Source organism: Haemorhous mexicanus, chromosome 11, assembly GCF_027477595.1.
Source record: "Haemorhous mexicanus isolate bHaeMex1 chromosome 11, bHaeMex1.pri, whole genome shotgun sequence".
Classification (NCBI taxonomy): domain Eukaryota; kingdom Metazoa; phylum Chordata; class Aves; order Passeriformes; family Fringillidae; genus Haemorhous; species Haemorhous mexicanus.
This window is the reverse complement of record NC_082351.1, coordinates 7,091,162-7,105,197: the sequence shown is the minus strand read 5'-3', so window position 1 is coordinate 7,105,197 and position 14,036 is coordinate 7,091,162. Positions and strand designations below refer to the sequence as shown.

Sequence of the window (14,036 nt, the reverse complement as noted above, 5' to 3'; positions counted from 1 at the left end):
CTGAGAATGGCCAGAAACTCCTGCTTTAGCAAAATTCCTTGAAGATAAATACAGTGTTAAATCAAAGTACTGTAGTCAAGTGCTTTGATGCCTTTCATCCAGGAAAAAAAAAAGGAATTAATTTACATTTAGTGAGCACAGGTCCGCAGTGCCGGGAAGAAGTGAGGAAAGTTAATAGTGTCTAATAAAAGTTAAAAAACCAATGATACTCTGGTGGAAGTGAATGATAGAATTTAGTTTTATTTTTCCAAGTTAAACTTTGTGTGTCCACAGCTGCTGGGGCTTGCAGTGTGGTTGTGGGGAAGTGTCCAGGTGCTTCACAACAGTGAATATCACTGTCCATTTTTAGCAGGAATTGTTTACAAACGTCAAGGATTTTTTTTTTTTAATGTTTCTCTTCACATAAGCCTGTGTAACATACGAAAGAGCTTCTCTAATACTTCAGATTTCTGTGCCTTTCTGTTTTGGCAAATGGCTTTCAGCTGTGAAGGTGTGAAGGATGTACTTTTGCTTAAATTTAGAAAAAGAAAACAAACCTCAACATTTTGTTGGAGACAGAAGGCTTCTTGCTCATCCTGGTGAAGCAGTATGGCATGACAGGCTGGTGCCTGAGGCTTTGGTTTCTCAGATTTATTTTTTCTGTTGCAGTATATTTTTCAGAGGGGGCATTTTTCTTAGCAGTGGAAGCTGTAACAGGAACGTGTGTTCTGCCTGTCTATTTAGTAACAGGTACTCGAAAATCTGGGGCTGTGTGCCCTTGTTAACTTTGAACTACAGTCTCACAGACCTTTCTTTGTCCCAAAGGATGCACGTGGAGAGAGGTTATTCAAAGGATTTTTATGCAGAATGCCTCTTGAGTTTATGATATTCCTGCCAGTTCTCAGATCCTTTTGAGTCAGCTGAGGGATTGTAGGTCATGCATAGTAAGCAAAGGGCAGATCACATCTTTGAACAAATACACGAATGAGTCACGTTATCTGTTGTTGGCTAATCCATTTCCTTGCTGTTTCAGGCCTCACCTTTCTTGGGATGAGCTGGGAGCTGGCCATTAACAGCAGCTCTTGGGACAGTTTTGAGGAAACTGAAACCAGGCGTTGATAATGGGGAGGGCAGCTTTGTGCAAATGCACAATTGGCTGAAGCTGATAAACCTGTGTCCTGTCCTTCCCCGCTTGTTCCCACGCCCCACCTGGTGACCCAGACTGCTCCAGAGTGAGCAGACGCCCCAGAGCTAATCTCCCTGTTGGTGTTGTTTGTCCCCTGCTGTCGCAGAGTGTCGCTGTGACAAGGACATGGACACGCTGAGCGGTTACGCCATGTGCCTTCCCAACCTGACGCGGCTGCAGCCCTTCCGCTTCGCCGAGCACCGGCCCATCCTCTGCATCGAGATCAAGGTGTGCAGGGACACAGCCCCGGGGCACAGGGGCTGCTTTGTGCTCCTGCACTACACTCTGCCGTTTCCAAGGAGTGCAGCAGTGGGGGAAGGCAGAGCTCACTGTTTCTCTGTGACCCATAGGAGGAAGCAGCCTCCTCTCTCTTCCAATTCCCCATCTTTTGAAACTTGGGAAATTCCCAGGTGTTATAGGCTTTTCTGTAGGTCACAGCAGTTTGGCATGTCGTTATTTTTTAAAATAATAGGGAGTAATTCAGCTTTTAAGTGCTGGAATTTTTTCTAATTTTAAAAGATTTTCCTTTAACTGGAAAGATTTGCATATTGTATGCCTTTATATTTCTATAGAGAGAGACATTTGTATTTACGATCTTATTTTGTTTGTTTGTTTTAGCCAAAGTGTGGCTTCATTCCCTTTTCCAGCCATGTTTCACAGGAGATAAAGCACAAGGTGTGTCGTTACTGTATGCATCAGCATCTAAAGGTAATTATTAAGTCACCCTGCTTTCCTTTGGCTGTGCTCTACTGTGCTCTGTTTGCTGTTCCAGGCTTGCTTTCCTGTTGAAACTTGCTCAAATCTCTGATATGACTAAAGCTGGTAGGAGGATACACAGCTGAGTTGCTGGGTGTGAATTTATTTAGTGAGAGATGGAACAAGTTCTGTGGGAAGCTGGAAGCAAACAAATACAATATCAGCCTTTGGGGACTATGAACGCTGTGATTGGGTCAACTCTGATGTGGAACTTCCTTCCCAGATCAGCTCACCAAGTGCATTCTGTGACTTAGAACAAACAGCACGTAACAGGCACGGAGTTCATGGACTTGTGCCTGCTGAGACTCTGGAATGGAGTGACTGTGACTCCCTGGGATTTAACCTTTCTCCATTGTGAATGCAGTTTGAGTGACTTGAGTTAAAGCCACCCACAGTGGTCATGAATTTTGTGTTCAAAGTGGTTTAAATATCCTGACCTCTGAAGGCAGGATGTCAGTGCCACAGACCTGGCTGTTAAATGGGGGAGCAGCTGTTCCAGGTAGAGAGGGTAACAGCAGTGCTCTGGGTTTTCCACAGGTAGCCAATGGAAAATGGAAGCGACCAAGTAAATATTGCCCATTGGATCTCTTCTCAGGGTAAGGATTCTGTGGTTTTGCCACCCACCCCCCAAAAAAAAAAAAAAAAAAAAAAGCCTGCATTACAGATTTCTTGCTTGGATTACTTTGCCTTTCACTGAGGTATTGTGGATGATCCATGCTGGCTTGTCTGGACCTTCACAGTGATTATATAATCTGCTATTTTGCCCTTTACACCTATCTCAGCAATCAGAGCTGCCTTTTGCAGCATAACATTTCACCCAAGAGCTGTTTAATGTACTCAGATCTGAAGTTCACTTTGCCTTTGCCATGACCTCAGTGTGAGTAATGTGCTCAGTGCATGCACTCATGTCAGGTGTGAACATCCAAAGGCTGTGATGAAACATTCTTGGCTTTGTTTTCCCTAGAAATAAGCAAAGAATGCACTTTGCTTTGAAGAGCTTATTACAGGAGGCACAGAACAACTTGAAAATATTTAAGGTAAAGTTAAATCTTTGCTTGCTTTTTTTACCTTGGATTTTAAACAATTTGACTTGAGCATCTAAACAGTCAAGATCTTCTTTCAAGCCTACCTAATCAGACCATCACTGTCAGACCCCATCAAGAGAAGGAAACAGGGAAGTTCTTAGTTAGATTTCAGATGAGGACAGAGAAATAATAATTTGCCAGAATTCTCAGACTCAGAATATCCTGAGTTAGAAGCACCCATGGGGATTGTCCAAGTCCAACTCCTGGCCCTGCACAGGCACCCCAACAATCCCACTCTGTGGCTGAGAGCATTTTCCAAATGCTCCTGAAACTCTGGCAGCCTTGGGGCTGTGACCATTCCCTGGGGAATGAATTAGTGGGAAGGAATCACTGAGGAGCAATTAACAGAAAAGGACTCTTAAGTTGACCAAAGTTTTAAAACTTTATGTACTGCTTCAGGAAGAAGAAAATGGAGAACGTGGCATGTTGCTGCAAATACTTTGTTTTAGATTCCTGTTAGATCACTGATGCAGACCTCACTGAGGAAGGGGAAAGTGGCATTCCATGACACTCATGTAGGAAAAATATGAAGCAGTAACTGATGATTTGTGGAGATTTTCAGATTAATTCTAAGAAATGAGATTCTTTCAATTTATTTCCAATATTAAATCAGCTATTTGAATGACTTAAACTTCTATGAGCTGCCCTCTTTTTGTACTAGTAAGTAGCTATCACGCCTTTTCTGTCCCCTTTCACAGCCTTCCCTTTGCTGGTCTGGGCTGGTAAAAAAGGGTTTTCACACGCTGCTCTTTCACTGCTGACATTATTCAGAAAGAAGTGATAGGAAAATGTGCCAAGTATCATTCACCTGTATTGTTCTGATTCCTTACAGGCCATTAAGTTGGGAAAGTACCACTTGATTTAAACAGTGGTTTTGGTTTTCATTCTGAGGTTGTTACTTCAGGTTCTGATTAGACTTAAGAGGACAAATCTTTAGTAGATTGGGAATGTTGGGTGTCTGTATGCAGAATGTTAAGGTAATGACACTTTCCTATGCCTAAAATAGTAGACCTGATGCTCTGAATAGCTCAGTATGAATAACTTGACTTCCTGATGTGCCTAAAGACTTCTTTTTCTCCTTGTTGCAGAATGGGGAACTAATTTATGGCTGTAAGGATGACCAGGACTGTGTCTCTGACTGGAATGAACTTGCTCGTCACTTAAAACCTTTCTTTTTCCCTTCCAACGGGCTGGTCAGCCCCCACTGCACAAGGACAGTTGTCAAGGAGCTGATCCACGTGATCACCATGGCGCTGCTGAGCAGCACCGACACCTGCAGGGCAGGAGACATGAAGACAGTTCCCATTTCACAAGGGAGAAGCTACTGTGAAGCAAGTGCTTTTAATAAGGAGCTAGTAAGAAATGGTAAGGGATAATATTGTAAAACCTGTCCATAATTTCCTGTTTGTGGAATCCCAGAGTGGTGTGGGTTGGAAGGGAACTTCACAGGCCACCCAGTCCAGCCCCCTGCCACGGACAGGAACACTTCCCACCAGAGCAGGTTCCTCAGAGCCTTGCCTGATGTAACAATTCAGATCTTTGTCTCTTGGTTATAAATACTGATATGAGAATGGAAACGGGAATTCTGGTGGCATTTAAAAAAAGAGTTCTGAGCCGCCTAGCTGCCAGATAATTGTTCTTAATACAATGTGACACTGTAGTGAGCACTTACAGCACTGTATCTAATAAATAAATAAAAAAAATTCAGGAGGTGGTACAGGAAAAAGGGAAGAAAACAGCAGTTTGAGCTGATAACAATCACAGGTATTCCAAATGAGTGGGGAATTTTCATGTTGTATGTGATGAAGTTGGGCTGCTTTGGCTTGTTTATTACAACTCCTGTGCTTTGCCTTTCTCTGCTTCTCCTGTCAACCCTTACCAGGGCACAGCTCATGTTCTTTTCTTCAGCTGCTCTTCTCCTGGTGAAGAGAGGTCTGAATACCAGAGGGAAGAGGAATGGGAAGTGAGAGTAGGAAAATTGTAAATTATGTTAATTCCTCAGTGCATAAATTCTGTAAAGCTCTAATTATTCAAGATGCTACCAGTTATCCTAATTATACAAACAGCACATTTCTTTCTCTGCTTTTGAGGAAGATCTTTTTCACTGCCCATGGTTTGCTGTAGTGCTGGAGAGGGAGCTGTCCTAGAGAAATTAGAGCAAATACAATTCATTACACTGTATAAAAAAGACCCCAGAGCTGAAGTGCTAAATTACTGTCAGCAGTTGATACTGTTCCAAGTGCATTTGTGGTGGCTTCAAACTCAGATGAAAAATTTCTCTTGTGGACTCAAAATGAGGAGATTGCAGTGGATGTGGGTGTGTTTTGGTGTTTGTTTTTTCAGGTAGTTTGTAGAGTTGAATACCAGGTGTTTTCAGTCCAAGATGAGCTGTTTAAATGTGCAGGCCAGTACCTGTACCTTGCACTTTTGTTTGGAAACTGAAGTGTTTTGAGGTTTCCCCCTACCCATGACTGGACAAAAAAGTATTTGGACTTTTAAACAAGCACATGTAATGGCAAATTAAAGTTAAGACTTGTGTCTGCCTTATTTTAAAATGCATTTTCTTCTAGGTAAACATAAGTTGGAAAGCTCTGGTTTACCGAGGGGTTGTCTCCTTTATAAAACCCTTCAGGCTCAGATGCTTGACATGCTGGATATTGAAGGACTCTATCCTTTGTACAGTAGAGTTGAACAGTACTTGGAGGAATTTCCTGAAGAGAGGTAAGACTTGATGGCTTTTCTTTCCAGTCCTGAGTAACCAGGACTGCAGCAGGATTGGCTCTGTGCACACACTCTGTTCTGTTGTACAACCTTTCTTCATGGCACGTTCTGAACTTCTGACTAAACTTCCAGCTGATGTTGGTCACTTTGGCCTGAATTCTAAAGTAATGATTATGGGCTAAGAGAGGAGAACACTCTCTTAGTACTGGGGGTGGTGTATTTGCAGAGAGGTCCAGTGAAAGGGGTGGTTTCTTTCTCCTGTCCCCAGTACCTGCAGAGCTGGGAATGTCTGCAGGAATAATGATGTTCTGCAATGATGAATGCAAGCTGCTGTGGTTTTTCCCCTCAAATAAGGCTTATTTGTGTGATTATAATTGCTCCAAGCAGCCTGCACTGGGGTGCTGTTCCTCTCCTGTGCTCACACGAGGGCACTCTGGCTTCACTCAGGAGCTGCTACTGCTGCTAGTGCAGAGCACTGGAAGATGTGTTCTTTGATCTGCGTGGGGTTTGTGTGGGACAGACTCCCCTGGCAGGGTTCAGCTTCTCAGTGGGTCTCAGCTGTTCAAAGGGGAGCCCAGGACACCCCCCATTAGTACATGGTGCTGGAGCAGGGCCTGTCAGATATGCCTTTGCCCCCAGTTTATACTTCTTATGTACAAAGTAATATAATATACATATAAAAATAGATATCAAGATATTATTATATATTTCTTTTATATGTATTTTCAGCAAGGCTTCTGGAGCTCCTGCAGACAGCTACAAATTTTGAAACTTACCCTTTTTTTTGCAAAAACCTCATAATTTTGCAGTGATACAGAGCTGGCAGTGGATTAAGAATGATTCATGTTTATAAAACCCCACACAACCCAGATCCTAAGCAGCAGCAAATCTTGAGTGATTTGAGAATAGCAGGGACTGCTGTGATGTTGGCTGGCCGTGGGTTAATACTTGGATATGTTTGTCAGTGTTATTGTTGGGTTGTTCCAATCTGAGTGTCTGGGCTGCTGAGGAAAGATCACACTGAAAACCAGCACATGGTTTTGGCTGTCTGTAAATCTTCTTTTAACATTTATTTAGAAGTACATTACAGATAGATGGACCTTACAACGAAGCGTTTTATGAGAAGCTGCTGGACCTTTCCCTGGAAGATGATGGGACAGTGGCATTTGCATTAACAAAGGTACTTCTCAGCTTCCTGAGGTTATTTGGTCTGTCAGTGTTAACCTCATTGAAAGGGCTGGATAATGGATGGAGCCAGCACTGCTGGTTTCTTGGGTCTGTGCAGTTAAAGTGCTTCCCTGTGTCAGGGTTCACCTTTATAGCAGAAGCAGTTAAAAACAAGCTTGTAGCACCAGTTCCTGAGAGAAAAAGAAAACTATTTACTTTTTAAACTGAGGAAGCATTTGCAGGAACTGGTGCTGTTTGGCCTTTAGCAGCATGATCTGTAGGAAATAAGCCTGACTCTTATACAGGATGTTGCAAAAGCACCTGCTCCAGCCAACCTTCTGTTCCAGAGAGAATTTCCAGCTCTTAAAGTGCCAACATACCGAGGCAGGGAGAGCAGTGCTGCTTTTTGTAAGGAACAGGATGCTTTACTCAGGAAAACACCAATCTTAAGAGAAAATGTGTGCTGTTTTCTGTTGTACAGGTGCAGCAGTACAGAATAGCAATGACTGCTAAAGACTGCTCCATCATGATTGCCCTTTCCCCCTGCCTGCAAGATGAATGGTAAGAGCTGCCTGTATCTGCTTTGGAATGGCTCCAGTTGTTTAGAACTTGGGATGTTTGTACTGTTCAGGCAATTCAATCACTTTAAAAAAGTGTGGGATGTGTGTGTGGGGGGGTGGTGTGTCCAAATATTTGGCTGTGAGCATTTTAGTATAGTTCTAAGACATTTATGATCAATGTCTCTTTCTAAAGAGTTTTAAGTTGATCAAAAAGATCAAAGTTTTATATTTATTCCCTTCTTAAACTTTGAATTGACTGTTCAGAGTAGCTCTGGATGGACTAGGTACAGTTTCTGCCTTGGTGTTCTCATAGGAGAGATTTTTCAAGCTGAGTTGCCTTTAATGGCCCAGTTAGAATAAATCCAAGGCAGTAATCAAGAGGTGACAGCTTTGGCTGTCAGGCAGGAGGCTTTGCTTCACCAGAGCCCTTTTATTTTTGGAGAATACTGTTTTCTGCATTTGTCCTGCAGTTCTCCAGTGAAGTGTTAGTGATGGACATGACTTGTGCAATGGCTGACTTCAGAACTCCTCCATCCCTTAGCATGCTTGGACAGCATACTAAATGTTTTATTACCTTGAGCCTAAGTAGGAGTTGCAGTCCCTTTTCTGCTTTTGCTGTTAATAAGGCTGTTGCTTTGTATGCACCAACTAGAAATAACTTAGATTTACTAAATACAGTAGGTGAGAGTCATGTTTGCCTTCAGCTGTGTGGAAGCTGAAAGGAAAATGAAAAGAAGAGGTGCCAGCAAGGTCCCATCAGGACGGGTAAAGTTCGAGCTGTAGTTTCCTAAGTGCTACATTAGCTGCAGTTTATTTTCTTGGGCTCTCACAAAAGTCTAAGATAAATATTAGAGTCACTCCTGTAAAAGGACACATAAATTACAAAGTCACTGAACCAGTTTCAGTGACTCACATGTGCAGTGTGGTTTTATTTTCCAGCTCTGAGCAAAGACCTGTGGTACTGACATCTAAATCCAGATTCACCTTCTCTGTTTCTGTGCTGGACCTGGACCTGAAGCCCTATGAAAGCATCCCCCACCAGTACAAACTCGATGGTGAAATAGTCAACTATTACCTGAAAAATGTACAGGCCAAAGAGGACCCAATTATGTCCAACCTCTTCAAGGAGAATGAAGACTGCACATTAGTTCTCCATAAAGTGTAACCGTTCCCTCAAGGTTATTTTTATTCAAACACATGAGAAAGTGAAAGATTATTGGAATACAGTTATGGTGATTTTTTTTTTCTTTTCTGTTGTGTTCAGTGCATTTTTCAGCTGTGAATGTTTTTGCTTTATGAAATGATTTCTAATGGGTAATGCCTTCTCAGAGACCTGGGATAGCACTAAGCCACATGTTTGCTAGATAACCTTAATGAATGTATTTAATGTGACAGAACAGGTAACGTGCCATACCTTGGAACTAGAGGACAGATCAAATTAATTTGAAAAGTCTACTTCCTTAGAATTGAAAGAGCACAGAATTAAAGGTTTCTTGAAGTATTGCACTAACATAGAAAGCCTAATTACTAACAAGAGAATTACCTTGGAGCCTGTGCTCTGAGTCTCCGTCATCCCTTCTAAAGGAGGGAATGCTCTGGCACAACCTATACAACACTTTAGCATTAATCCACTGGAAATGCAACCATGCACTGGCTGCTCTGTGGAACTGCCCTGGCACTGCAGAACATTCAAGTACTAATGCATGGCCTAGGAACACCAGGCTGCCTCCAGAAGTTGTGTGATCACCTTGTATCTACCTAAAGCTTCTGAAAATGTTCAAAGTGCAAAGGGTTAAGGTAAGCAACCTTGAGTTTTACATGATAGTTGGGCTTACCTCACCTGCCATGCTGGTTTTTATTGTCTCTATACATTATATGCTGCTATTGGAGGTGAAACCACAGCTTGCTCTTGCCTAATTTAATTGAGCTATAAGAAGAATATGTTCTGAGTTTTACAGGTCATTTCAGGTCTTTCAGATTGTGTCAAACATTGGCACTGTTACACTGATGCCCCCCACACTGCATAGCATGAGCAGCTGCTTTCAGGCTCTTTTGCTGTCATAACACAGGAGAAAGGTGGCAGAACCCCATTTTCTTCCCTGCAGCTGCAGTGGGTCAGTCTTGTGCCAGGGTGAGCTTGTGTCAGTGCTGCAGCTGGGCAGTGCTTTGTGCAGCTGGAGGCTGGGGAGGTGCTGCAGCAAAGCCATCCCTGGGGAAGATGCTGAGCTGGAACTGAAGGGTATGTCCAAACCTGAGGGTACAATGAGAAAGAGCTGCAGCTCTGTTTCCCACAAGGATTACAGCCCCTGAAAGGTGCAGAGATACTCCTCCAGCCCCAGTGAACAGCTCTTACCTGGATACAGCCTGTGCTTACCAGTACTGGTGTTCAGGGTCCTAAAAACAGATTTATATTGGGACCTCAGTGTAACCTTTGAATTGTTCCACTTTGCCTGAAATTCAAAAATAGGAGCCCCTGGACCTTGGCACAACTCAAGGAAGAAATATGAAACACAGAGCCACCACTGTCCCTGTGCCAGAGACCTAAGCTGGCAGTGCTGGCAGCCAGTGCCAGGAGCCCTTCTGGGGCAGGGCCTGAGATGTGAGACTACAACAGTACAGTGAGCTGGCAGCAGGAATAACCCCTTCTTCCCAAAGAAAACCTGGAGGAGGAGAGCTCCTTATAAATCCAGAAACCCTCCAGCTATTAGAAAGAGGAGGAAGGAAGGACCCTGCACAGCTGGGAAGTTTCCAGGTTTTTATGCTGTAACTTTACACACATTTCATATGCAAACAGCAGTGTCTGTGCTGATCAAATAGTTTCATTTTCAGGCAAGAAGGAGGGAGCTAAAGATGACCTGAAGGTTACACAAAACTGGCTCAACCAGTTCCATGTCAGTGGAGAAGCAGGAAGGAATTGTGCCTGAGTACTGGATTCCAAACTTGAAATGAGCCTGCCTTATCTGACAAGATAGAGCTGCCATTCATCAAAACCCCATCTCTGGTGTTGCTCAGTCGGGCAGAAACCAGGCTCTGGTCTGTCAGTTTCTCCTAACCCACCAGAGCAGTGGGACACCATTGCAGTGATCAAATAGTGGATTATTACACTTATGGAATTAGGAACACACTGTTGCTTTAGTTCAGACTTCACCTCTTTCCCCATTGCTGCATGGAGTGGGTGGTTGTGCTCCAGCAGCTCTGGCCTTGGAAAGGAGGGCCCAGAGCTGCTGGGTTTGGGCTCTTGGTTCCAGGAACTGTTATTCCCCACCTGAGAAGCACCTGACTCCCAGTCACATCAGTCTGGTTGGGGTGCAGTGCTAGTGCAGAACAGGAACTCCTGGAAACACTGAGAGCTCCCAGCTGGGCTCATGGCACATCTGGTGGAAGTGAAAAGAGAGGCAAGACATTTGTCTGATCTGTTTTATTTCTTCAGGGCTGAATGTGTGAAAGGTGATGCTTTGGTAATGTGTTGTCAGGATTTCCTCCTGGAAGTCAGAAATGCAAAGGAAGGGCTGCAGTGGGCAGGAGGTGACTGGCTCACCTGTTCCCAGGGGTGTCGTGGGCCTCTCTGGGTTAGACTCGCGCTGTCTCAGCACACATTGTGGAACAAAGTTACTTCATACAGTTACCTTCGGGTTTTTTAGCATTGTATGTCTTTGAAATCTTCAAATTGTCTTCTTCCACCCTAATTTAATGAGAAAGCTATTTAACTCTCTGTTCTAGGAGTCTCTTACTGTTCTTTTGTCATTTTAAAATCACTGTACCTTTACAGAGCTGTGAAATGAATTGGATTTTTATGGACTTGATTTTGACAGTGCATGATCTTTTAACAATTTCCAGGTATCTAGAAAATGTTGAGAAGATAAACCACTCTGGTACATTAATGATTCAGAAAGATAAATTTATAATGAAATCACTCTGTACATGTAACTATTTTATTTGGCATTTTTGTATTTAAATGGCTGTATTTATTTTCATGTCATGACAATTTATATATAACGTGCCATAATTGTACAGATAGCATGTTTTATGAGTATGGTTTCTAAATGGAAAATAACTTAATGTTTATATTCAATAAAATTACAGACTGTGTAACACAATATCTTAATTAAAACTACTTTTGAAATTGCTACCTGGAGTAAGTAATGCTGGCATTCATTTTGCTGAGCCCAGCACTTTGATCAGGTTCTCGATGGCTGCCTCGATGCCGAAGAGCCGGAGCGCGCTGCGGAAGCTGCCAGGGATGCTCTCCACACTCCTCATCCTCTGCTCCAGGACTGCAGGAGAAACACAGCGGTGCAGGTTATTAGCCCAGAGTGGAGCAGGGCTGGCAGCAGGTGGGTAAAGCAGGGTGCCTGCAGGCAGACAGGGCCTCTGAGCCCCTGGAGACTGCACAGGAGGTGAAGTGTCAGCTGCTGCTGACTTGGGGTGGGTTTGTGTGGCAGGACTCTGGGAGCTGGAGTTCCATGGCCAAAACCAGGGCCTGGCAGTTCAGGAACAGTCCCTGAAGTGATTGGGATTACCTTGCTCTGGTACTTTGGGCAGCAGGTCCAGGACAGGTGTAGTGGTCCCTTCTTCATCAAGATGGATCTTCCAGACAATCACCAATTCAAACCTGTACCAGGTGCACAGCAAAGGCCGTTCAGGTTAACCAGCTGCTGGCTCTGAGGTTCCTTCAGAGCCAAAAGTGCAGCAGTCACAAAGTTCAACCTCGTGCTCTGCAACAAAATTCACCTCACATATTGCAATGAACCATCTCTGGATTCAGGAAGCAGGAGCACATCAATCCAATGCCAAGGAAAGGCTCTGCCTCCATCCAGATTTGCACAGTGCGGTAAAAGTGAGAGGAAAGCAAAGGGGAGAGAGCACGGAGTGTCCCCTGACTCTATCCCTCATCTAATATCTACACTCAGGATCAGGTGCTGAGAACAGGAAACTTGTTTCAGAAGTCTTGGCATAAATGGGGATGTGCTGGGTTTGGAATAAGGGCTGCCCAGCTATTCATGGCCTTTTCAGACTAATGGCAGGTAGACATCTGTCCAAGGCCTACACTGCCTTCCTGCAGTTCTTTTAATTTAAAAAAAATAAAGCTGAACAACATTGTTACTTCTTCTGGAATAGTGTTGGTGGTTGTGCAAGGCCAGTCATGATTCCCAGCTTTCCCAGGGGGATGGGATCACTGCACCATCCCAAGGGAACAGTGAGGCAGGAGCTGAGTCCAGAACACCATCCACAGCAGAGCTGCTGCTTTACAGCTCCCTTTGTTCCCTCCAACTCTCACCTCCCTTATGGAGGAAAGGCTTTCCTAATCCAAGGCTGCTCTGCACACTGAGTCACTGAGAGGAGCAATGTCCCTTTCTCAGTGGTGTTCAACCCATCATGACTCTAAGAGTTTCCTTCCAATGTGATTTGTCAGCCTTTTGCCACTTCATTTTTACAAATCCTTTGGGAATTTGTGCACAGCTTGTTCTGGGATTTTGCAAACAAATTTCTATGCCATTCTGTTTTCTACCAAGCCACTGAAATGACTTTTCTATTCCTGTGTTTCATGACTGTGGGTGAGAGGGAATGAGGGTAATGGGATTGGCACCTGGCACCAGAGGAGAATCTGTAAAATAAAGCAAGTTCTACCCTGTGGGGGATAGTTTAGGAACAATTCATTCCTGCATCCCCAAATTAAAGCATTTAGTTTTAAAGGGCAAGTTTGGCTGAATGAAGCAGCATCATTTATTAGGGTTTGTTTGCTAGTTCTACACACAAACCATAATAAAGGGAGCTGTGCCTTATTTCCATGTCAATAAAAACATGTTAAAGCAAGGTATAACAGGAGAAGGGAATGGTCTGATCCTGTCACAAAATAGTTGCTTTTCATGGCCCCTACAGAATTCCTGACACTGATAGTTACACCATTTAACTGTAAGGATTTTTTTTTCCCCTGCTGAAAATCCCAACTGTACTGGAACATCTCTCATGGGGAGGACAAACAAATCCCATGTGCCTGGTAGGTAATAATTCCCTCATCTAACTGATTTCCTTCTAAAACAATGGAAAAGTAGAGCCACAGCTGCTTTGCTTCCATTGCACAGTAAATGCCCTTTTCTTTCTGTTCTTTAATGGCAAGGAACTGGGCTTTGCTGGGTGGGACTGGGATCCCTGCACCTCCTGCCACAGAAGGAGCCCAGAGCTACAGCACAAGGCTGCTGCCCAGCCTGTACAATCCCTCACTTGTGTAAATACAGAAATGCATTTATTGCCTTACCCAGAAACTTTGGGGTTCCTTAGAATTATGAAATCTCCCAGCAGTCCTTCTGGAAGGGACACAATGTCAGGATACTTGGCCTGTGAACAAGAAGGTTCAATTGGTTCACAAAAATCACAGCAGATACAGTGGTTCCTACCCAGCCACAGTGGATTGCACTAAGCTAAGAGAAGCAATATTCATTCTCTGAAATTCTGACCTGTTGGCTTCTTTTTTTAAAGATCCTTACATAAAACCCAGGAAATCTTGAAAGAAAAGTTTTATTTTGACTAAGTTTGTTAATTGGATTTAATAACACCTTATTAAATACATCACCATGTCACCCC

At 43.6% G+C, this 14,036-nt stretch overlaps 2 protein-coding genes across 4 annotated transcripts in view; one reads left to right on the top strand and one right to left on the bottom strand.

The window, feature by feature from the left end:
- Nucleotides 1–11,551, top strand: part of IPPK (inositol-pentakisphosphate 2-kinase) — a 29,804-nt gene extending 18,253 nt beyond the window's left edge. For all 3 annotated transcript variants that reach the window (XM_059856175.1, XM_059856177.1, XM_059856176.1), the window contains exons 5-13: nt 1,272–1,393; nt 1,784–1,873; nt 2,459–2,517; nt 2,886–2,958; nt 4,095–4,371; nt 5,577–5,727; nt 6,805–6,907; nt 7,376–7,455; nt 8,394–11,551. In XM_059856175.1, coding sequence (XP_059712158.1) covers nt 1,272–1,393; nt 1,784–1,873; nt 2,459–2,517; nt 2,886–2,958; nt 4,095–4,371; nt 5,577–5,727; nt 6,805–6,907; nt 7,376–7,455; nt 8,394–8,619 — 1,181 coding nt within the window. In that variant the 3' untranslated portion in view covers nt 8,620–11,551. The remainder of the gene's footprint in view (nt 1–1,271; nt 1,394–1,783; nt 1,874–2,458; nt 2,518–2,885; nt 2,959–4,094; nt 4,372–5,576; nt 5,728–6,804; nt 6,908–7,375; nt 7,456–8,393) is intronic.
- The window catches only part of CENPP (centromere protein P), a 113,971-nt gene continuing 110,792 nt past the window's right edge, over nt 10,858–14,036 (bottom strand). Inside the window, exons 7-9 of the mRNA XM_059856184.1 lie at nt 13,711–13,790; nt 11,975–12,066; nt 10,858–11,728 (exon numbers count right to left, since the gene is read on the bottom strand). Coding sequence (XP_059712167.1) covers nt 11,607–11,728; nt 11,975–12,066; nt 13,711–13,790 — 294 coding nt within the window. The 3' untranslated portion in view covers nt 10,858–11,606. The remainder of the gene's footprint in view (nt 11,729–11,974; nt 12,067–13,710; nt 13,791–14,036) is intronic.